The 25,596-nt window shown below is 37.5% G+C and overlaps 1 protein-coding gene across 1 annotated transcript in view; it reads left to right on the forward strand.

Annotated features, from left to right (window-relative positions):
* Window positions 1–25,596, forward strand: part of NBEAL1 (neurobeachin like 1) — a 123,091-nt gene that overhangs the window by 83,958 nt on the left and 13,537 nt on the right. The window contains exons 37-47 of the mRNA XM_080932926.1: window positions 1–149; window positions 891–1,024; window positions 2,092–2,193; window positions 4,261–4,356; window positions 5,315–5,439; window positions 7,660–7,800; window positions 10,580–10,710; window positions 18,570–18,679; window positions 19,942–20,059; window positions 21,357–21,454; window positions 22,583–22,699. Of these exons, the coding sequence (XP_080789052.1) occupies window positions 1–149; window positions 891–1,024; window positions 2,092–2,193; window positions 4,261–4,356; window positions 5,315–5,439; window positions 7,660–7,800; window positions 10,580–10,710; window positions 18,570–18,679; window positions 19,942–20,059; window positions 21,357–21,454; window positions 22,583–22,699 (1,321 nt within the window). The remainder of the gene's footprint in view (window positions 150–890; window positions 1,025–2,091; window positions 2,194–4,260; window positions 4,357–5,314; window positions 5,440–7,659; window positions 7,801–10,579; window positions 10,711–18,569; window positions 18,680–19,941; window positions 20,060–21,356; window positions 21,455–22,582; window positions 22,700–25,596) is intronic.

Genomic DNA, 25,596 nt, shown 5'->3' on the forward strand with positions numbered 1-25,596 from the left:
TGATGAGAAGGAAGAACAGGATCAAAAGGAAAAATTGGTGTTGACTGAAGACTGTGAACTCATTACTGTAATTGACGTAATTCCCGGCAGATTAGAAGTCACCACTCAACACATTTACTTTCATGATAACAGTATTGAAAAGGAAGATGGTGAGTAGTTGTGGGAAAATAATTACCTTTCGTTTAAGTATCCAGGTCCATCAGTCATGAATTAGAGGAAGAAACAAGCAAGGTGGGACTGGGAAATTGTAGTTTCTCTTATAAAAGGAGAAACGGCGACTCAGTGAGGAATTAGGTTCACTTAGCCACTATGTATTGAAGGGGAACTGTAGCTTTTATGTGTACACACAGTCTTAGTGATTGGAACCAGGGCCATGCTTAGACAAGGCAAGTGTTACCCAGGCTGGCCTTGTTCTTTAAGTCCTCTTGCCTCACCTTCTGAGTAGCTAGGATTGTAGGCACGCACCCCACAGCCAGTTGGCTTTTATCATGCTCATCATTATTAATGTATTTAAAAAGATTTGACTTGAGGGCATCACTCAAGTAAACGTAGTTACAAAATACAGTCTTAATTTTATCATGCTTTTGTATATATACACCGTCCTGTAAGCTTTTACTTTTTTATGATTAAATCTGAAGATCCAGATTCTCAGAGAGATATAAGGCATACAAGTCAGAATTACTATCTGGCCTCATAGAAAAGTAGTAGATAGCTTAGGGGTTCTAATATAGTATAAAAGAAACAATTTACAACTCCTAGTTGTAAGTACTTGGTTTTTAATGTAGCCTTTCTTTCCCCTAAGTTTTACTTTTGGAAACAAGGAGATATTTTTTTCATGGAATGAATAACTTTATGTGGCACCTCAGTCACATGATTTTTTTTGTTTTTAGGACTGGGCTTTGATTTCAAGTGGCCTCATTCTCAAATTCGAGAGATTCACTTACGTCGTTACAATTTAAGGAGATCAGCACTTGAGATTTTTCATATTGATCAGTCCAACTACTTTCTCAATTTCAAAAAAGAGGTGCAGTATTTTTCTGATAATCATAAAGTATTATTTTGAAATAACTCTTCAGGTAGTGAGCGCTCATGGTATTTTGGTCTGTATTCCTGTTAACAGAGAATATTAAAGAAGAAAATATATTCTGAGGCTAGTCAGTATATGAACATTGTTGAGATTTGTTTGGGAATTGAGATGGTTATTTTCAGTGAGTGTGTGTGTGTACAGTAGAATATTGAATATCAATCAGTAGATGCCAGACACAATATGTCTTAATAACACTATGCAGTATATAAGATTAGACAAGCTAGGGGGCTGGAGAGATGGCTCAATGGTTAAGAGCAATGAGTCCTCTTCCAGAAGTCCTGAGTTCAATTCCCAGCAAGCACATGGTGGCTTACAACCATCTATAATGGGATATGATGCCCTCTTCTGGTGTCTGAAGACAGCAACAGTGTACTTATATATAATAAATAAATCTTTAAAACAAGATTAAACAAGCTGTGCATGGTATGCCTGCATTTCCTTTTCTCATGAGGGCACTCTACTGTCAATATGGTGTTTTGGCCTCATGACACCATTAAAAAAAACTGTCTTATGTGTACAAGTGGTAGTGTGCCTACAACTTATAAGACTCAGTTCTCTCATTCCAGTGTAGTTCCTAAGGATCAAAGTCAGGTGATCAGGTATGGTAGTAGGCACCTTCACCACCATCTTACTGTCTCCATGACCTCATTTAATATTGATTAAATATTAAACCAAGTGCCGCATCTCTTATTATGGACTTATTGGTTGAGGATCAAGTTTTAGATCATAAACTTTAAAAGGACATATTCAAACCATAGCACCAAATATGGTAAAGAAATTGAAATATCCAGAAGAGGTGAAATTAGTGAGGAGGCAGAATTGGGAATAACCGCTGACAAGTTTATGCAGTGGTGAAAGGTTTCTGAAGTAAAATGACAATCGAATCTGAGAAAGAGTAAGAAAACACTTATTCTTGAAAGAGTATCTTGTGAAACCTATACAAAGGCTGCAATCTGTATTTGTTGTGACCAGTTTTTAAACTAAACAGTAGCATTTTTTTATAGGTTAGAAACAAAGTATATAGCAGACTGTTGTCACTTCATTCTCCTAATAGTTACGGAACAAGATCACCACAGGAATTATTCAAAGCATCAGGGTTGACACAGGTAGGACATTTTATAGCTTGTTATGTATTTTGTTCATTTTATATCTTAGAGTATTGCTTAAATATAAAACTTATGATTATTTTCTTTTCTGTGTTCTAACTGCTCTTAATTCATTCATTCATTTGACTGGTTGTTTGTTTGTTTGGTTAGTTAGTTAGTTAGTTAATTTTGCTTTTGTTGGTGCAGGGTCTTTCTATCCAGCCCTAGCTGTCCAGGAAATGTGTATGTAGACCAGTCAAGCCTGAGACACCCAGAGATCTACCCACTTTTGCCTCCCAAGTGCTGGGATTAAAGGTGTGATCCATCACCCCTGGCCTTTGTTCTTTCATTTAGAATTAGAATTCCAGTTAGAATACGACAAATAACTGTCTTTGTGGGGATGTGATAACAGTTGGATACAGGGCCCATCAATGCCAGGCTGTTCTGTGAGGGCCTCCAGCCAAGGATTCTTTTCTGTCTTGGAAATAAGCCTTGTTTAATAAAGTACAGTTCCTTTTGCTTTTGAATAAAATATATTCATTAACTACTGATTTCTCAATCTTACACCTAAGAGCAGTTAAGCCTCCTATATGTAGAAACATATCTCAATATGTAGATTTTACTTTATGGATTGAAGCATGCATATTTCATTTCCCACTGTGCACCATAGCTATAACCCTTTGATTTTGGTCCACAGTGAGTTAAAGTTGATTGTTACTCTGTCAGGAAAACTGATGTATAACTCAGCTGTGTACAGTTATTAGAAAACTAAATGTCTGGGCATATACCCCAGAAACACCTTAGTACACAACAAAGATATATGCACCACAATGTTCATAGCAGCTCTATTTATAATAGCCAGAAGCTGGAAAGAACCCAGATGTCCTTCAGAAGATGAATGGATACAAAAATTGTGGTACATATACACAATGGAATACTACTCAGCCACCAGAAACAATGACTTAACCAAATTCTTAAGAAAATGGCTGCATCTAGAGAATATCATCCTGAGTGAGATAACCCAGTCACAAAAGAACAGACATAATATGCAGTCACTGATAGTGGGATGCTAACCCCAGAGGCTCGCACTGCCCCTGAAACAACTCACAGACTATATGAAGTCCAAGAAATAAAGAAAACAAAACAAAACAAAACAAAAAAAATAGTCATGCTCAATCCTTACCCACCAAGAACACATTGACAAATTCCAGGTTGTACCCTGTACTGTCTGCTCATTGTAAAAAAAAAAAAAAAAAAAAAAAAAAAATCTTTACTCACCGAGAAAACTTTGACTATTTCCAGGTTGCATCTTGTTTTACATGTACTTTATGCTCATTGTTACTGGTGGGACCTTTATCACACTATCAAACCTTAAAAAAAAAAGTACTGACAAAAATGTATAATTTTATGCAAAAATGCTTAAAATCTGTACATTTATCTTTGTTTTGTAAAATAAAGTTGTTAAAAAAAAGAAAACTAAATGTAATGATGTGATTATTAGAAAGAAGTGATTTTCTAATCCCACCTCATTTCATTCTCTAAAGGTGTTTTTTCTTCAGATAGTTTTCTTCAGTCTAAAATCCAAGCTTAGCTTAGCTCATAGCATACTTTAGCATGGTAAGGTTAGAAATTAAACTTTCAAGGTAAATAAAACATTTAATCGAAGAATGTCATAGGAGTAAAACCAGTGCTCCTCACTCATCTGTATCCCCAGGGTTCTCTTTGCAATGATCTTCTCAGTGGTCGGTACATTGGCCAGGGTGTCCTCCGCCATCCTCCTGCCTCCGCCTCCTGATAGCTGAGCTACATGTGTGCACTACCGCCCAGGCCATACTTAATCCTTGTTTAAGACTTCCCTGGGTATAATGCAGTACTTATGTGTAATTTTTTGTTATTTTTCTTAGGGAGTAATTTTTTAAAGAAATAGATTGTGAAGAAGTTAACATGTTAAACTTTTTTTAGCTCCATGTCTTCAGTCATGAAGATAATAGGGATAAGGATTACAAAAAGTTAGATTAGTTTTTAATGATTGTCACGTTCTAAGAGCTTATGCGATATGATTCTGATACTGTTTTTTGTCCTGTCTAGAAATGGGTGAACAGAGAGATAACAAACTTTGACTACCTCATTCAAATAAATACAATGGCAGGACGGACCTATAATGACCTTGCACAGTACCCTGTGGTGAGTTTGTATGCATCTCAAAATTAAGTTAACTTACACTCTATACTGTATAAAACTATATATGATGTTTCTGTTTTTATTTAGAACAAAATGGAGAGGCTTCGGTATAGCTTGGTGGTAGAATGTTCTTGTTCCATATGTAAGGCTCTGGGTCCAGTCTCAAGCACTGTAAAGGAAATACACCATTATTTGATTGGGTTGTTTGGGTTTTTTTGGTGGTTAGTTCCTTGAGTTCTTTATATATTTTAGATACTAGTACTCTATCAGATGTGGGGTTAATGAAGATTTTTTAAATCTGTTCATTACCAATTTGTCTATTGACTATGTCCTTTACAGAAGCTTTTCAGTTTCATGAGGTCCCATTTATTAATTCTTGATCTTGGTGACAGGGGAGGAGATATAGGATGAGAAACAGTCAGAGGGCGGATGGGGAGGGATAATGACGGGACTGTAAATATAAAAAAAATTAAATATTTTTTAAAAACTTGAAAAAACAAAAAATTGATGTGAACTAGTACTGAAAATAATGATGTTTGGAACTCAAAACTGAGAATGTACTTTTTAAATTTTGACTTATATTTTGCATATATATGCATGTGAGTTTCGACATGTAATGTATATGGAAAAGTAAGCAAACTGTATTTGGTTAGAAAAAGGAGCACACACAGTACACATGCTCTGCCTGTTCATCTTCCACCTTCATGTTTCTAAATAATGTTAAAACATGAACACTGGTAACTAGAAGTAAAGTCCTTTTTTCATTTTATTAAAAATAGCCCTGAAGAATTAGTGAAAATTAATCAATTGAACTAAAGTTAAATAAATCTTATATCTTTAAGGTATTTATACTAGGGAAAATTATTCTTAGTGATTATCCTCTATCTTTATAAACAATCTATTTTGATGTTCTTTAGGTTCTTTAGGAAGAATGTCTAAATTTTGAATTATGTCTCTTTAGTTTCCCTGGATTTTGCAAGATTATACTTCAGAAGAATTGGACCTAAATAACCCCACTGTATTTCGAGATCTTTCTAAACCAATTGGAGTAGTTAATGAAAAGAATGCCAAAGCTATGCGTGAAAAGTAAGTGCTTTTTAAATTTACTCATTGTTTGAATTTGTACTGATTTCACTTACAACAATTAAGTGTTACCTTTTCTAAATTAAAAATTATATATTTAATTATTATTTTATGAGTATGATTGTCTTTTTCTAGCATATATATGTGTACACCACACATGTGTTGCAGAGGTTAGAAGAGGGTGTTGGATCTGGAAACAAAGTTATGGGTGCCCGTGAGCTGCTGTGTGGGTGCTAAACATTGAATTCTGGTCCCTGTAGAGTAGCTAGTGCTCTTAACTGTTAAGCTATCTCTCCAGCCCCTAAATACATGACAAAAAATTTATAATGTGTATGGTTATTTTGTCTGCAAATATATCTGTATACCACTTCCATGCCGGATATCTGCAGAGGCCAGAAAAGGACATCAGATAAGCTAGAACTGGGTCACAGAGGGTTCTGAGCCACACATGGGTTCTGGGACCAGACTCAGGTCCTCTGGGAGAGTATCATATGCTCCTACCCACTGAGCCGTCTCTCCACCTTCATGTCTTCTTTTAACAGACGCTACTTAAATTTTTTTTTCAAATATCATTGTTCATATTCACTGTACATATGTTACCGAAGGAACATTTCATAGAAACATACAGGGTATGTTCAGTATATTTCACCATGTTTTGCTCTCTCTGGGACCCCTGTGTCCTATTTTTCTACACCATTTGCCATATATTTACATAAATATATATATGAACAGGATTTTGTGTATCTGTATAAAGCTAGGAACCACAATTGAGAGAACAAAAAATGTTTATGAGACCATCTTCACTCTCTTAATATGACTTTTTATAGTTACGTTCACTTTTATGACTAAGAACAGTTCTATCCTTCATCCAATCCCTGTGTTGGTTCTGTAGCACATTGTTAACAGTGCTGCACTAAACACTTATGTGCAAGTTGACTTGAAGTCTTCTGGTTAAATAAATACCTGGAATGACATGGCTGGGTGGAGTGGTCGATCCCAGTTTAGTTTTGTGGGAAACTACCATAGTAAGTTAATGTGGTGGGTGTAATTAGAGAATCTACTTCTCAAGTTCTGCTGTGATCTCTGTGACACACAAACTTTGGCACATACACATTAAATAGATGTGATTTTTAAAATAATAGCACTGGATTTGTAGTGTAGTGAGTGTAGCCCAGTAATAAGCACTTAGTTGCTGTGTGTGAAACATCGGCTTGGTCCTTAGTATTGCTGACTAAAATTCTGTATATTAGTCATTAGAATAGTGATAGCATGTTGACACAGTGGGTAGAGGCCCTTGCCACCAGTCCTTGCCATATGAATTTGAGTCCCAGAACCCACACAGACAACTTCTGAATGTTGTCCTGTGACCTGAACATGTGCACTATGTATGCGTGAAGAATAAATTAAACACTGAAAAGTAAAGTTATGGGACGTAGAAAATACCTTAGGAGTTAAGAACATAGACTCCTCTTCCAGAACTCCTAAGTTTGGTTCCCTTTATCTGCTGACTGTGGCACGGAACAGCCCACAGCTATAGCTCCAAGGCCTCTGACATCTTGTGGCCTCAAAGGGCACCTACATATACATGAAGTTCACTCGCTTAACACACACATAGACTTAAGTGAAAATAGTAAAATAAATCTTTCAAAAGCAAAATAATGAATTGATAATTATTTGTCCGAAAGATTTTTGTATTGAGGAAGTGAATTAGATTTGACAAAAAATGCTTTCTAATATCTACTTCAAAAAATTTTGTAGCCAACATATGTTATTATTGTATTCTGAAAAACTTGTGTGGCTGGAGAGATGACTCAGCAGTTAAGAGCACTTGCTGCTCTTGCAAAGCACTTGGATTCAGTTTCCACTACCCAGATGGCGACTCACAAGCCTCTGTAACTCCAGGTTCAGGAGAGCCTACTCCCTCTCTGCCCTGTACTGACACTGGACATGCCAGTGTGCATAGATATTCAGGCAAAACACCTATACATTTAACATTAAATAAAAATTATCTTACATGCTTCAGAAGCTGCTTTTAGTGATAGCTCCTTGTGAAACATTCTAAGAAATTAATTTTTTCCTATAGTTATATGTGGGGATGCAGGTACTCTATTTGATAGTAAAGCATATGACCAAGGAATGAATATTATACTATGAACTAACCAGTACAGATTTTGACTCTAATATTACCATTTGTTATGGTTATAAACTCCACTTCTCTTTAAGGTACGAGAATTTTGAAGACCCGATGGGAATGATCGATAAGTTTCATTATGGTACTCACTATTCCAATTCTGCAGGCGTCATGCACTATCTCATCCGCGTGGAACCGTTCACTACCCTCCACATCCAGCTTCAGAGTGGACGGTATGTTCACAGTCTGACCGTTTTCACTTTCATGCCATGTTCTGAATGATGGGGTCATGGCTTTTAAACTCTCTACTAGGATTTAATTTAGAGAAATCAGCCAGAGTAGTTTAAGAACAGCTCATTCAAATTAATTCATATATAAGACATTTTAATAGGACATTTTCTACTATTGTGGTAGATTTGGAATTTCTACCATTTTGAGAAATCAATCAGATATTTATCATTAGATATCAGACCAAGTGTGTTACCCAGTTGCTGAGAACTTGTCTAGCTAGCATGTTTAGGTTCCTGGGTTCAATTCCAAGTAACAACTCCCTCTTTAGGTTACAGAACTAATGTGATTTGAGCTAAGTCTGAGCTGTTCATGGGTAGTCAAATCTCAGCAGCACTACAGTATTTCTAAGGATATTAGTCATAAAGACTAGATAGAGGAGGCAGTTGGGAGTTCATAGCAGCCACTTGAAAAGGTCTGTTACACTGCAACAACATAATCTGTGGTGCTGTAAGTTACCTGTTACACATGTTTCTAATTATTCTTAGGGAACTGCATGAACTTTCCAGGTAACTCCCTACATGCATTTTGTTTCCACTTTGCTGAATTCTTGTGAGCTGCCAATGGATGTTGGGTATTGAACCCAGGTCCTCTGGAAGAGCAATTAGTGCTCTTAGCCACTGAACCACCTCTCCAGCCCTCTCTACCATGTCTTAATTACAATAAACCTTGGTTTTCAAGAAGAGATTCGGTCTCTAAGATTATTAAGCATTAATAAAATATTACGCTGACATGAGAAATTTCCCTTCGTAAGATGCAGGAAGTTATAACTAAGTTTATTTTGTTTTTTAAATAATATTATGAAAAGATGTGATTTCACAAAACTTTAAAATGAATTGTGTGTGCTCATAAGATACCATCAAGAAAGTACAAACAACCAAGCCAGTCCACTAAGGAGCTTGTATTTAGAATATATACAGAATTCTTACAACCAGATAATACAAAACTGAATTTTGAAATGGAAATGTGTCTCAGTAGATATTGGACAGGTATCTAACACATACAAAGATATGCAATATCATTAGCCATTGGAGAATTCAAGTCAAAACTACAAAGAGAGATCACTTCCCATCCTGTAATCAGTTGTTAAAAATAAAAAAGATAAAAGCTACTGTTTGAAGGTTGTAATGTAAAGTTAGAAAATAATGGTAACAGAACTTTAAAATAGTAATTTTTATTGAAAACAGTCTGGCAGTTCTTCAAGACATTAAACATGAAATTATTATTACTAGCAATTCTGCTCCTAAATTTTTACTCTGAATAAAATTTGTGCACCATGTCAGTAGCAGCATTGCTGTGAATGGATGAATGGGGTCAGATTAATAACATTTCCAAGAGAGTAAAATTATTGGCTGGGGATGTAGCTCAATTGATAGGGTGTTTACCTAGCAGGCCTACTGCCCTAGGTTTGAGTCCCATCACTGTATAAACCTGATGTGAAAGGCACTTTACAGTAATCCCAACACTTAGGAGATGGAGGCTAGCATTAAGGTCATCCTCATCTACATAGCAAGTTCAAGACTGGATTACATGAGACTCTGTCTTTAAAAAGAAAAATCAGATTAGTCATTAGTATCAATTTACCATTTTAGACTAAAGCCCATAGCTTAATTTTTCCAAGAGAAAAATCAATGCTATGCTTTTTTTTTTTTTTTTTTTAAGGAAAGCACAATCCAATTAGAGAATTACCACTTGAGGTTTTTCTAGCTATCATACCTATAATGAAACCTAAATCAGCTAATTATACTTTATGGCTGAAGAAATGGCTCAGTTGATTGTCTGCCTTACAAAGCATGAGGACCTGAGTTTGGATCTCCAGCACCCATGTAAAACCTGTGCTAAGGATTGGGGCAGGCTAACCCTCGAAGCTAACTAGCCAGCCAATCTAGCCAGCAGGCAAGATCCTGGGATCCAGGTTCAGAAAGAGAGCTAATCTCAGAAAGCTAGTTAAAGTAAGCTAGTAACACATGCTTAGCCACAATACTATTTCCCTACTTACACTATGGTTTTTACTGTAAGAGTTTCTGATAATAATGTATTAAGGATTGTTTCTGTAAATCTTTTAACTAAAAATATGAGTACTGTTTTATTTAGCATTATTTTGAACTCAGATTTTTTTTTCTTTTACAAACAAGTTCTTATGCTGTAGGCTACCTTGCTCCGGAACTTTCTCTGTATGCTTGTCTGGTCTAGTTGGAAAAGTCCTACCTCAGCATCCAAGTTCTAGGATTTTAAGCCATTAAATTCTATGCCCACTGTATACTTTGATTTTTCAAATATATAACTCACATTCACTTTTTGTAATAAATTTACTCAGCAAATTTTGTGTCTTCAGCACTCTTTGGTGGTTCAACTCAGAGGCCCTGAGTATTCTAGGGAAGCCTTCTACCAATGATTTGCATATTCAACATACACCTTTGCTTAAAAGTCTTTTAAGTTTATATTTAATTAATGTGAAAGTGTGTTCTAGTGAGATTTAATTTTTCAATTAATTTATACAAAACAATATTTTGTTTTGACAATTATAATGATAGCATTAACTCCTGACCACAAACTATGAATTATAGATGATTATCGTAAAGATAAAAGTTGTTTTCAGATCTTAACTAGGAAGATTAAGAAGGCCAGCTGCAGTCATGTGGAAGTTTGAAGAGAGCTTAGATGTTCTTGACCTCCACATCTTGCTTTCATCCAGTAGCTCTCGTCTTTCTTTCCTGTGTGCAGGTTTGACTGTGCAGACCGGCAGTTCCATTCCATCCCTGCTACCTGGCAAGCACTTATGGATAATACATACGACGTAAAAGAACTTATTCCTGAATTCTTCTATTTTCCAGAGTTTCTGGAAAATCAAAATGGTAAGAAATATGGGATATAAATTTTCATTCCAACAGGTTCCAATGAGAAGTACCAAAAAGCAGTTTTGAGGACATTTTCTGTAATATTGCATAATTTTTCTAAGGTTGGTTTTGTAGGTACTCAGTGACAGAATTTCAGTTATACCAGGGAAGTGATGCACAGAGCCAAGGCTTCTTTCCAGAGAGGTGATACAGGAAACTAGGATGTGAGTCCGATTTAAACAGATCAGAGAGCTTGCCTATGAGATACAGAACTGTGCTGTACACTGCCATTATAAGTCTCTGAGGTAACTGGACCCAGGACAGTGAGCCAGTGTGTGAGCAAGCAAACTTAGGTTTTAGAGTTCATTACAGCATATTGACCACCCGGCTTATATGTTTCCTATCCATAACTGCCTTCAGAAATTAATGATCAACTTGAGTAGTTAGAAGAGACCATATAACTCACAAAAATAAAAATATTCTTTTAACTTTTGAAGAAGACTTACACTGACTCTTTACTTGGAATGTACAAAAGGCACACATTGAAAACAGTGGCTAAGTTATTCCGCTTTTTGAAAAAATTAGGTTTTTGGAGTAGAGATGCATGATAATTACATTAGAAAAACTGAGATATTTTTCTGTAGTTAGTTTGCTTTATTTTTTCCTTTTCTTTTCTTCTTTTTTCCCTTGTATGATACTAGAGATCGAACTCAGAAACTTACACGCAGTTTGCGAACACTCCAGAGCCAAACTGCTCCCTAGCCCTGCATTTGTTTTTAAAGCACAGCTAAATATGCAAGATTTGCTTCATGTTTGAGGTAGATTGTCAGTCAGCTGTGAGACTGTAATTATATATAAAATTGTAATTTATCTAATTGCTTGATATAGGAACTTGAGCAGGAGAAAACAAATGCATCATCTAATAGGAATAAGTAGCAATAAAATCAACATAAAACTGCACAATGACATTTTAGTTCTTTTTAAATTCAGGTTTAGAGATAAATTAGTTACAGGTTGTATGGTATTATCATGGCCAATTTCTTTCTGTATTCTCACTCTGTTACTCTGAGTATTTTGACTTTTTTTTTTTTTTTGTTTTGTTTTGTAAATATATGTATTTTTTTTTTTTTTTTGTTTTCTTTATTTCTTGGACTTCATACAGTCTGTGAGTTGTTTCTGGGGGAGTGCAAGCCTCTGGGGTTAGCATCCCACTATCAGTGACTGCATATTATGTCTGTTCTTTTGTGACTGGGTTATCTCACTCAGGATGATATTCTCTAGATGCAGCCATTTTCTTAAGAATTTGGTTAAGTCATTGTTTCTGGTGGCTGAGTAGTATTCCATTGTGTATATGTACCACAATTTTTGTATCCATTCATCTTCTGAAGGACATCTGGGTTCCTTCCAGCTTCTGGCTATTATGAATAGAGCCGCTATGAACATTGTGGTGCATATATCTTTGTTGTGTATTGAAGTGTCTCTGGGGTATATGCCCAGAAGTGGAATAGCTGGGTCTTCAGGTAGTACTATATCCAATTTTCTGAGGTATCGCCAGACAGATTTCCAGAATGGTTGTATTAGCTTGCAACCCCACCAACAGTGGAGAAGTGTTCCTCTTTCTCCGCAGCCTCGCCAGCATCTGCTGTCATCTGAGTTTTGGATCTTGGCCAATCTGACTGGTGTGAGGTGGTATCTCAGGGTTGTTTTGATTTGCATTTCCCTGATGGCTAAGGATGTCGAACACTTCCTCAGGTGTTTCTCGGCCATTCGGTGTTCCTCAACTGAAAACGTTTTGTTTAGCTCTGTACCCCATTTTTTAATAGGGTTATTTGATTCTCTGGTGTCTAGCTTTTTGAGTTCCTTGTACACCTTGGATATTAGGCCTCTATCTGATGTGGTGTTGGTAAAGATCTTTTCCCATTCTGTTGGTTGCCGTTTTGTTTTCTTGACGATGTCTTTAGCCTTACAGAAACTTTGCAATCTCATTAAGTCCCATTTGTTAATCTTTGATCTTAGAGCTTGAGCCATTGGTGTTTTGTTCAGGAAATTTTCTCCTGTACCTATGTGTTCTAAGGTTTTCCCTACTTTCTCATCTAATAGTTTCAGTGTATCTGGTTTAATGTGGAGATCTTTAATCCACTTACACTTGAGCTTTGTACAAGGCGATAAGAAAGGGTCTATTTTCATCCTTTTGCATGCTGAGTGCCAGTTGGACCAGCACCATTTGTTGAATAGGCTGTCCTTTTTCCATTGAATGTTTACTGCTCCTTTGTCAAAAATCAGGTGACCATATACATGAGGGCTCATTTCTGGATCTTCTATTCTATTCCATTGATCCACATGCCTATTTCTGTACCAGTACCATGCAGTTTTCAGCACAATTGCCTTGTAATATAGCTTGAGGTCAGGGATAGTGATTCCCGCAGATGTTTTTTTGTTGTTGAGGATGGATTTCGCTATTCTAGGTCTTTTGTTATTCCATATGAAATTGCACATTGATCTTTCCAATTCCATGAAGAACTGGGTTGGAATTTTGATGGGGATTGCATTGAATCTGTAGATTGCTTTTGGTAGGATGGCCATTTTTAAGATGTTGATTTTTCCAATCCATGAGCATGGGAGATCTTTCCATTTTCTGAGATCCTCCTCAATTTCTTTCTTTAGAGGTTTGAAGTTCTTGTCATACAGGTCCTTCACTTGCTTAGTTAGAGTCACACCAAGGTATTTCATAGTTTTTGTAACGATTGTGAAGGGTACGTTTTCCCTAATTTCTTTCTCCACATGTTTGTCCTTTGAGTACAGGAAGGCTACTGATTTATTTGAGTTAATTTTGTATCCGGCCACTTTGCTGAACTTGTTTATCAGCTGTAGGAGTTCTCTGGTGGAATTTTTGGGGTCACTCAAGTACACTATCATGTCATCGGCAAAGAGTGATGTTTTTATCTCTTCCTTTCCGATTTGTATCCCCTTGATCTCCTTTTGCTGCCTAATTGCTCCAGCCAGGACTTCCAGTACTATGTTGAATAGGTAGGGGGAGAGTGGGCAGCCTTGTCGAGTCCCTGATTTTAGTGGGATTGCTTCAAGTTTCTCGCCATTAAGTTTGATGTTGGCTGTTGGTTTGCTGTATATAGCTTTTATTATGTTTAAGTATGGGCCATGGATTCCTGTTCTTTCCAGGACTTTTAATATGAAGGGGTGTTGGATTTTGTCGAATGCTTTCTCAGCGTCTAGTGAGATGACCATGTGATTTTGGTCTTTGAGTTTGTTTATATGGTGGATTACGTTGATGGATTTCCTTATGTTAAACCATCCCTGCATCCCAGGGATGAAGCCTACTTGGTCATGATGAATGATCGTTTTGATGTGTTCTTGGATTCGGTTTGCAAGGATTTTGTTGAGTATTTTTGCATCAATGTTCATAAGTGAGATTGGTCTGAAGTTCTCTTTCCTTGTAGAGTCTTTGTGTGGTTTAGGTACGAGGGTTATTGTAGCCTCAAAAAATGAGTTGGGTAATATTCCATCTGATTCTATCTTTTGGAATAGTTTGGCGAGTATTGGTGTTATATCCTCAATAAAAGTCTGATAAAATTCTGCACTGAACCTGTCTGGACCTGGGCTTTTTTTGGTTGGGAGGCTTTTGATGACTTCTTCTATTTCTTTAGGTGTTATAGGGTTATTTAGATGGTTTACTTGGTCTTGGTTTAACTTTGGGACCTTGTATCTGTCTAGGAATTCATCCATTTCCTCCAGATTTTCCAATTTTGTGGAGTATAAGTTTTTGTAGTAGGATCTGATGATTTCTTGAATTTCCTCAGTTTCAATTGTTATGTCCCCACTTTCCTTTCTGATTTTGTTAATTTGGATACTCTCTCTTTGCCCTCTAGTTAGTCTTGCTAGGGGTTTATCAATCTTGTTGATTTTCTCAAAGAACCAACTCTTGGTTTTGTTGATTTTTTTCAATGGTTCTTTTTGTTTCTATTTGGTCTATTTCTGCCCTAATTTTGATTATTTCTTGCCGTCTACTCTTTTTGGGTATATCTGCTTCCTTTTGTTCTAGGGCTGTTTGCTGTGCTGTGAGGTTGCTGATGTGAGCTCTCTCCAGTTTCTTTTTGGAAGCACTTAGGGCTATGAGTTTTCCTCTCAATACTGCTTTCATTGCATCCCATAGGTTTGGGTATGTTGTGTTTTCGTTTTCGTTGAATTCTAGAAAATCCTTAATTTCTTTCTTTATTTCTTCTTTGACCCTGCTATCCTTTAACAGAGCATTGTTTAGTTTCCATGTGTATGTGGGCTTTTTGTTGTCTTTGTTGTTGTTAAAGACCAGCCGTAGCCCATGGTGATCTGAGAGAATGCATGGGAGTATTTCAATCTTCTTATATCGATGGAGGCTCGTTCTGTGTCCAATTATGTGGTCAATTTTCGAGAAGGTGCCATGGGGTGGTGAGAAGAAGGTGTATTCTTTTACTTTGGGATAGTATGTTCTGTATATATCTATTAATTCTAGTTGGTTCAAAGTCTCTGCTAGTTTTGCAGTGTCCTTGTTCAGTTTCTGTTTCCCTGATCTGTCCATTGGTGAGAGTGGGGTATTAAAGTCTCCCACTATTATTGTGTGGGGTGAAATGTATTTTTTGAGCTTTAGTAGGGTTTCTTTTATGAATGTGGGTGATTTTTTTATTTGGAGCATATAAGTTAAGGATTGAGAGTTCCTCCTGACAGATTTCCCCAGTAATGAGTAAAAAGTGTCCTTCCTTATCTTTTTTGATAACTTTTGGTTGGAAATTTACTTTATTCGATATTAGAATAGCCACTCCAGCTTGCTTCTTGGAGCTGTTTGCTTGGAAGTTTTTTTCCCACCCTTTTACTCTGAGATAGTGTCTGTCTTTGTCTCTGAGATGAGTTTCCTGTATGCAGCAAAAGGCTGGATTTTGTTTATGTATCCAGTCTGATAGTCTATGTCTCTTTATTGGGGAGTTGAGACCATTTATGTTAATAGATATCAAGGAATAGTTGTTTCTGTTTCCTGCCATTATTGCTTTTTTGGGTTGAGTTGTGTTTGTGTTTTTTTCTTCTTTTAGTTTTCTTGTTTAGGAGTTTTCTTGTTCTTACTAGGCTGTATTTTCCCTCATTGTATTGGGTTTTCCACCTATAATTTGTTGTAGTGCTGGGTTTGTGGTCAGATATTGTGTGAATTTTGATTTGTCTTGAAATATTTTCGTCTCTCCATCGATGGTGATTGATAGTTTTGCTGGGTATAGCAGCTTGGGCTGGCACTTGTGCTCTCTTAAGGAGTGCATGATGTCTGTCCAGGCTCTTCTAGCTTTCATAGTCTCTGTTGAGAAATCGGGTGTGAGTCTGATTGGTCTGCCTTTATATGTTACTTGACCTTTTTCCCTTACTGCTTTTAGTATTCTTTCTTTACTTTGGGCGTTTGATGTTTTTACTATTATGTGTCGGGTGGTATTTCTTTTCTGGTCCAACCTATTTGGAGTTCTGAAGGCTTCTTTTATGCTCGTGGTCATCTCATTCTTGAGGGTAGGGAAGTTTTCTTCTATGATTTTGTTGAAGATATTTACTGTGCCCCTTAGTTGATACTCTTCTCCCTCTTCTATTCCTATTATCCTTAGGTTCGGTCTTCTCATTGTGTCTTGGATTTCCTGGACATTTTGGGTTAGGAGCTTTTTGTTTTTTGCATCTTCTCTGGCTGTTTTGTCTATGTTTGCAATGTTGTCTTCTGCCCCCAAGATTCTCTCTTCGATCTCTTGTAATCTATTGGAAATGCTTGCTTCTGTGACTCCTGATTTCTTTTTTTGGTGTTCTGACTCTAGGGTTATCTCTTTTAGTGTTTTCTTTATTGTGTCAATCTCTGTTTTAATTTCCCTCTTCCATTCCTTTATTTCTTTGGTTCTGTTTTCCTCTCGTTCTTTGAGTTCTTTGAGTGTTTTTCTTGTTTCTTCTTTAAAAGCTTCTGAATCTTTTTGCTTTTCCTCCCTTTCTTGTTTAAGTAACTCTATCAGCGTCTTGAGGCATGATTTCAGGTCTGTGTCTTCTTTTTCTGGAGTGTTTGGAGTTCCGATGTTTGCTGTTATGGGAGAGCTGGGCTTTGGTGTTGCTAGATTGTCTTGGTTCCCTTGGGATATACTCTTTCTCTTTCCTCTTGCCATTTTGTTGTCAGTGATATGTTCTTACCTTTCCCTTGTATCTGGTCTGTGACCCTGGTTCTCCACTGGTTGAGGTGTCAGATGGGTCAAGCCCTGTTTTATGCCTCAGAGTCGTCGGGTGTGAGCAGAAATTCCAACGTTCTGTTTCTGTTTGCTGGATCGGGCACGGCAGGGCAGGGCAAGGCAGGGGGTGCACTTTCCTTGTGTACTCCACAGAGATCTTTCTGCTCCCCTGCGGTCTAGGTCTCCCACTCACCAGTTGCTCAGCCTCTATGAGCCGCCGTTCCGCGTGGCAGGTAGGTCAGGCTCCGCTCTGCGTCTGGAAGTCGCCTCCGGGTGGAAACAGAAGTTCTAATTTTCTGTTCCCAATCGCAGTTGCTCAGCCTCTATTTTGACTTTTTTTTTTTTAAACTTTATTTTAAAAAACAAAGATAAAAGAAAAAAAATTTTTAAACATTTTTGCATAAATGTATACAAATACAATTGTGTCAGTGCTTGGCTTTTTTTTTTTTTTTTTCTTTTTTTTAAGGTTTGATACTCTGCATTAAGGTCTTACTAGTTTTTTGGCTTTTTTATGGCTAACCCTTCTTTTTGTTATGAATAATTGAAGTAGCTTGAAACCACAACATCTTACCAAGATGGGGATGTTGGTGTGTTGTGTCCTTTCTTAAATACAACACCTATAACTTCATTCTCTAGAACTGTGTCCTATACCAACCACTCAGCTAATCATGGAGTAGGAATGACATCAGGAAACTGGAAGGGAGCCGGCTTTGAAGTGGACAGAGAACAGCTGCCCTGCCACACAGTGCTCACTCTGCAGAAAGTCCAGCTCCCTGTGCTCCCTCCACTGGACCCTCAGCCTTCCCTACACTTAGGAAATGCGGTGTTTCAAGGCAGCACACTAACACTTCAAGACCAGTATTTTACGACATAGTGTACGAAAAAGAAATCCTCACACAAGAGAGTCCTGTCCCGTGTCATATTCCAGCTGTAATAGCAAGTGTCTTTGTAGAATGTGATACTTTATTCTTCCATAAAGCAAAACGCTCAGTGAGTGTGTTCAAAGTACAAGTTATACCGTAAAGTTCTAATGAACCTCATTTCAGAAAATAACTATTAAAAGGACCATTATTCATTTTTAGTGTAAGGATAGTTAATATTTTATTTTGACCCAATTAAAGTGTGGATTGTTGTGCCTTCACTGTTGTTTTTTTCTTTTTCATTTGCATGTGTGTTCATATTCACATACACTTAGATGTGGAGGAGTGTTTGTGTGCAGATGCACCCATGCATTTATTTGTAGAGGCCAGAAGTCACTATCTTTAGTCCCACTTTATGTTACTTTTTAAGACAAGCTGGTTTGGATGCCTCTAGGATTCTTCTGTCTCCACCCTCTGTGGGCACCGTCATGAACCACTGTACCTGGCTTTACGTGGGGATGAAGATGCAAATTTAGATATTTATGATTGAGTAGCTAAAATTTACCCACTGATCGTCTCCTGTTTCCCCTCCCTGCTTTTCTAAGAAAAGGAATTTTTGCTGATAGACCTTCTAAAAGCAAGTTCAAAATGTTTTATGTATTTTAATTAAAGTATATTGCAATAGATAGACAAGTTAATTTTTTCTAGTAATATGTTCTCTTATATTTTTATATTTGTTACATCATTTTTTAAAATAGAAAATGTTCTGAATTTTTGTTGTTGTTATGTGTCTTAGAATTTAATTTGGGTCATTTACAAGTTTCCAAAGAGCTGGTAAACGATGTTATTCTTCCAAGATGGGCTAAGTCAGCTGAAGATTTCATTCATAAACACAGAAAGGCTCTGGTAAGATTTCTGTTGAATCACTACGATGTCATTAAATACCAATTGGTTTTTCAGAGATAAGTTAAAGTGTACTTTTTTTCTGGATTAGTTTGTTACCTGTTGTGTATTACTGTTCTAGAAAGTACAATGTGGTAATTTAATTTTAGGATAAAAATCTTATGATACATTCATGAATATGTAACAAAATATAGGTTTCCACTTTTTCTTTTTTAATAGTTTATAATGGTATATATGCAAATCTATTATAAGTACCAGTGATAAGTGTCATAAGTTTTTGATATCTGGTATATTAGAAATCAAATTTCCTATTTCATCAAGTCTTAGATTTCTTTTTCTTGAATCTAAAAGTTTTAGACAACTATTACATAAGAAACTACCACAAAGATGTGTTCCACCTCTCTCATTAACTCTCCTAGATTTTGGAAGATGTTAATAGCTTTTTTGTATTGTTTTCTTTACCCAGTATATTTGGGGACACTTTGGAATTTCTGATTTTTGGGTTCAGGGTGGTCTTCTACAAATATTTCAAAATCTGGGAAAATGTACAGACTGGGTGTGTCTCGTGGCAATTAAGGTAGTGGGAGGCCGAAGCCTAAGTGTGTGTAAGTGTGTGGTGTTGAGGCCAGCCTCAACTACAAACAAACAGCAACTAGCAAAACCTCACATGCCTGTGACCCTAACCACTTTGCATGAGGGAAATTGAGCCTATATTGACATTCTAGGTCTCTGCGTGTCTGCTACAAAGATTGCTCTTCTGTTTACCCAGCTGCTGTAATATAAGGTTTTGCTGTTTATATTTTTGTTTCAAATCACTTGAGCATGAGTACATTTTTCAATTTTCTCAAAGATTAACCATGTTCCTAATAAAACCAGCCTAATACCTTTAAATTTTTTTACTAGTGTTTAGGTAAATTTCCAACTTGGAATTGAGGAAGTAGTGAGAATTAGTTAAACATTGACAATTCTGCTACTGTTTCAAAGCACTCCATTTACCAAGCAATACTCTTCTTTTACAAAAATGTGTACAAGTTTTTTGCCTGCACCATGTGTATGCAGTGCCCAAGGAGGCCAGAAGGGGTCAGATATCCTGGAACTGGAGTTATAAGTAGTTGTCAGCCTTCAGGTGGATGCTGGGCTTCAGACATGTTTCCATTAGCAGGAATGCCAGTGTTCTTAACTACGGAACCATCTCTCTGGCTCCATGAATTTAGATTATAGTTGGAAGACGCTCACATTAAGTATTAAATTTGTTCTCTTTCTAGGAGTCTGAATATGTTTCTGCTCATCTTCACGAATGGATAGATCTGATTTTTGGCTACAAACAGAGAGGGCCAGCTGCAGTGGAGGCACTCAATGTCTTCTACTACTGTAGCTATGAAGGTACATGTCGAAATACCTCTTCTCTGACAATTCTTAATCAGCCTTACTCATATTTTATTACATATACCTGGTATTTGAGCTTAAGTATTTAACATGGGAAAGAATACATCAACAAAATATCTTTTCAGTTGGAAAGTCACAAGACTGTCATTATTTCAATTTTATAGCAGAAGTTTATAATTTTAAAATTATATATGTATATATGTGTGTGTGTGTGTGTATGTATATATGTGTGTGTGTGTCTCTGTGTAAATATGTGGAAATCATTTTTTATTAGATACTCTCTGTATTTACATTTGAAATGTTATCCCCTTCGCCCATCCTGCTCCCCCCTCTCCATTTGTCTTCACGAAGGTGCACTAGCTCCAGTCACCCTCTCCACCTCAGTGCCGTGGCTTCCCCTACACTGGGAAAACCTGCCCTCACTGGACCAAAGGCCTCCTCTCACATCGATTCCAGACACTGCTGTTCTCTGATACATATGCAACTGGAGCCGTGGGCCTCTCAGTGTGTGCTCAGTGGTTGGTGGTCTGGTCCATGGGAGCTGTGGAGGATTTGGTTGGTTGACAGTGTTGTTCTTCCCATGAGGCCACAACCCTCTTCATCTCCTTCATTCTCCTCCCTACCCCAGCACCCTCGCCAGGGTCCCAGAAATCATATTATAATTACAATTATTATATGCTTTTGGCTTCTTGTATGGGAAATCAAGTTTTCTATTTAATCAAGACAGGTTCTGTCTACATGTCCCTGGCTGTCTTGCAGACCAGGCTAGCCTCGAATCCACAGAGGTCACCTGTCTGCCCCTGCCGCCCAGGTACTAGGATTAAAGGCATGTGCGACTACCACCTGGCAGCAAGTCTTCATTGACTGTTACACATTTTATTTTTAGTAAACTTTGAAAGAAGGCATTTAGAGTTATTTACATTAGCCCAGCGTCAAAGCTGTTTTTTGAGAGCTTTGGGCAGAAAACTGTTGTCTCTTTAAACTGCATTGTGGAGACATGCACGTGATCTGTGTGTAGGCACAAGGGAGGCTGCTCTATACATCAGGCTGTCTTCCTCAGTGGTTTCCCCTGGTTTTTTTAAACAGGCTCTCTCACATATATACATATGTGCATACATACACAAACACATACACACAAATAAACATATTTAGTGTGTTCAGAAGATTACTTTCTGGTGACATAAGTTGAAGACTCATATTTTGTATCAACTGTGTTAATTATTCCGTGATCTATTAATCAGTGTTGTGCAGGCTTGTTTTTTTTCAATAGTGAGTTGGTGATTTCTTGTTTTAGGTGCTGTAGATCTTGATGCCTTAACAGATGAAAAGGAAAGGAAAGCCTTAGAAGGGATGATTAATAATTTTGGGCAAACACCTTGTCAGCTGTTAAAGGTAAATAATAGAAGTTATTAATAACGTTGAGCAGCTTTGTTGCCGTTTTATTACATTTTGATGAGTCTTGTTTTAGGAATTAAATATTATACTATATTATAAATTTTGAATGTTAAGTACTTTATTAATTTTATCAAATATTTATTAAACAACTACCAAGTTTGTTGTACTTTAGAGTGCTTAAAAATCCAAAAGTGAATAAAATTCATGGCTGCCTTTACAGAGCTAGGCCAGTGAGATGCCTCAGTGGGTAAAGGTACCTGCTGCCAATCCTGATGTCAACATGGTAGAAGGAAGAGAACTGACTCCTGCAAGTTGTCCATTGACCTCCATACATGCACTGTGACATATACATGTCCACATATACACAGAAAATAATAAAATGTTTTAAGAGAATTTTTTTGTGGAGGAATTAATACAACGTTTAATAAAATTCCAAGAAGTTGAGAACTATATCAACATCCAAAAAAAATGTTTTTACAAGTATTTTACAAGAACTCACAGAGATTTCAAACTATATTTTTTAGTGTAAAACATTCTCTTTTTTTAATTAGATACTCTGTATTTACATTTGAAATGTTATCCCTTCCTCCACCTCCCCACTCCCATCCTCTCTCCCCCTCCATTTGCCTTCACAAATGTGCACTTGCTCCTGACCCCCTCTCCACCACATTGCCTTGGCTTCCCCTACACTGTGGAAACATGCCCTCCATGGACCAAAGGCCTCTTCTCACATGGATGCCAGACACTGCTATCTTCAGTTACGTATGCAACTGGATTGACAGGTCTCTCACTGTGTGCATAATGGTTGAGATTTATCATAAATAACCAACGATTACTTAATAGGAAAAAAAAACTAAGAAATTCTGAATAACTGGGGAAAGAGCATGAAAAAAATCATCCTGACCTGGAAATTTAGGAGTGCTGTCAATAAGAAAAACTTTAAGGCAGAAATGAGATGTCCATAGAAGAGGGTGAGTGGTCGGTTTGCTGGGGGATTAGACTGAGCATCACCAGTGCATATGTGCATAACAGTGCGTATGTGCCTTCTGTCATGTCATAGGCCACCATAGATGAGTTAATGCAACATGCTTCGTGCTTTCATGTAACTCTGAAATTATTTTGAAGGAACCACACCCTCCAAGATTATCAGCAGAAGAGGCCATTCAAAGGCAGACCAAAACAGAAATTTCAACTCTAAACCTCTTTCAACACCTCCCTGAACTGAAGTCATTTTTTATAGAGGTAATAACCCAACTTGGTAATATTAGAGACCTTTCTTCAAATATTTGTATTTCAATTAATTTGTGTGTTTACATACATTTGTACATGTATGTGCAGGTGTGCTTTATCTGTTTCTGTAGTTATACCACTTACTTGGTGTGTGTGGAAGGAAAGCCAAAGGTCATTTTCCAGGATCTTCCTCTGTTGCTTTTTCCACCTTGTTATTTAAAGACAGAGTCTCTGACTAAACCAAACCCTTGCAGTCTGGCTAAGCTGACTGGTCAGAGTCCAGGGATCTTCATCTCTTACCATGTACCTTCCCAGCACCAGTGCTGGGGCTACAGGTGTGAGCTGCCTTTTATTAAAATAGGTGCTGAGGATCCTGGTAGAGTTTACTAACTAAACCATCTCCCCACTCCAACTTACTCAATTTTAATGGGGGAAAATGTTATAATATATTTAAGACAGAGCTATGTGTACTTGTGTGTGGCTGAATGAGTTTATGTGCATCATACATGCAGGTGCCTGGGAGACTAGACGCAGTAGAGTCCTGGGACTAGAGTTGCAGGTGGTCATGAGCTGCCTGGCCTGGGTACTGGGATTCAAACCTTCGTCCTCCGCAAGAGCTCTCAGCCACCAAGCCAACTCTCCAGCCCCAGTCTTGGATTTCTAAATCACTTTTGTTGTAAGCTTTTCTTTGCTGCTAAGTAGTATTCTGAACTCTTTTTCTTAGCTTGTTTTCTCAACATGTAAGAACAGATAACTTAATTCAGATTAATACTTCTTATGGGCAGGGCATGGAATGTGTGTCTTTAATCCCTGCACTTGGGAGGCAGAGACAAATGGATCTCTTAAATTCAAGGGCAACCGGGTCTAACTAGAGAATTCTAGGCCAGCAAGGATTGCATAGTGAGACTCACTTTTTTTGTAACAGTTGAAATGCTGTGCAGAGTGGAGATTTTTAATAGCTGGTAATTATGTCTGCTCATCTATAAAACAAGTCCAAATACATGAGATTATTAATTGATAGTTAGAAGGAATAGTCAAGTAAAATAATAGTCAATGCTATAATTGAATTGAAAGAGGACCCTCATAACTAGGCTTCTACTTAACTCTATTGGGTTCTTTCCTACTACCCTTCTCCACCCTTATTCTATCCTTCCAACCCCCAATACTAGGTAGGAGCGAGTAAAGGGGATTTCAATCTAGTTAGACTACTTACTGCTGATTTGGGGCATTGAGTTCCTTGGGGCAAGTCCAGTTTCTTCTGTTTGACAAACAGCAGCCAACAGCATCCAACCAGCAACAGCATCAGCAGGAGGAGCTATAGCTAGCTGCCTGTCTTGGGGCTCTAGCATTTATATATCCTCTGAAGAGAGCCCCCAGAATTCCAAATTTAAACTGTTGTTCTTCCTATGGGGTTGCAAACCCCTACAGCTCCTTCAGTCCTTTCTCTAACTCTAATCGGGGACACCATTCTCAGTCCAATGGTTGACAGCAAGCTTCCGCCTCTGTATTTGTCAGGCTCTGGCAGAGCCTCTCAGGAGACAGCTATATCAGGCTCCTGTCAGCATGCACTTCTTGGCATCAGCAATGTTGTCTGGGCTTAGTGACTGTATATGGGATGGATCCCCAGATGGGGCAGTTTCTGGATGACCTTTCCTTCTGTCTCTGCTCCACACTTTGTCCCTGTATCTCCTCCTGTGAGTATTTTGTTCTCCCTTCTAAGAAGGACTGAAGCACCCACACTTTAAGTCTTCCTTCTTCTTGAGTTTCATGTGCTCTGTGACTTGTATCTTGGGCATTCTGAGCTTTGGGGCTAATATCCACTTATCTGTGAGTGCATGCCATGTGTGTTCTTTTGTGACTGAATTACCTCACTCAGGATGATGTTTTCTAATTCTACCCACTTGTCTAAGAATTTCATGAAGTCATTGTTTTTAATAGCTGAGTGGTACTTCATTGTGTAGATGTACCACATTTTCTGTATCCATTCCTCTGTTGAAGGACATCTGGGTTCTTTGTAGCTTCTGGCTATTATAAGTAAGGCTGCTCTGAACATAGTGGAGCATGTTTTCTTGTTATATGTTGGAGCGTCTTTTGGGCATATGCCCAGGAGTGGTATAGCTGGATCCTCAGGTAATATTCTATGTCCATTTTTTTGAGGAACCCACAGACTGATTTTCAGAGTGGTTGTACCAGCTTACAACCCCACCAATAGTGGAGGAGTGTTCCTCTTTCTCTACATCTTCCCTAGCATCTGCTATCTCCTGAGTTTTTATCTTAGCCATTCTGACTGGTGTAGGTGGAATCTCAGGGTGGTTTTGATTTGCATTTCTCTGATAACTAGGGATGTTAAACATTTCTTTAGGTGCTTCTTAGCCATTCAGTATTCCTCAGTGGAGAATTCTTTGTTATTAAAAATACCCCATTTTTTAATTGGGTTATTTGATTCTTTGGAGTCTAACTTCTTGAGTTCTTTGTATATATTGGATATTATCACTCTATTGGATGTAGGATTGGTAAATATCTTTTCCCAATCTGTTGGTTGCCATTTTATCTTATTGATAGTGTTCTTTGCCTTATAGAAGCTTTGCAATTTTATGAGGTCCCATTTGTCAATTCTTGATCTTAGAGCATAAGCCATTATTCTGTTCAGAAAATTTCCCCTGTGCCTATGTGTTTGAGGCTCTTCCCCACTTTCTCTTCTGTTAGTTTCATTGTTTTATGTGGAGGCCCTTGATCCACTTGGACTTGAACTTTGTACAGGGTGATAAGAATGGATTGACCTCCCCCCAAGTTCTTTTATTGTCGAGAATAGTTTTCACTGTGGGTTTTTTGTTACTCCAGATGAATTTGCAAATTTGAAAATTGCCCGTTCTAACTCTATGAAGAATTAAGTTGGAATTTTGATGGGG

This window comes from Micromys minutus (genome assembly GCF_963924665.1).
Source record: "Micromys minutus genome assembly, chromosome: 19".
NCBI lineage: Eukaryota > Metazoa > Chordata > Mammalia > Rodentia > Muridae > Micromys > Micromys minutus.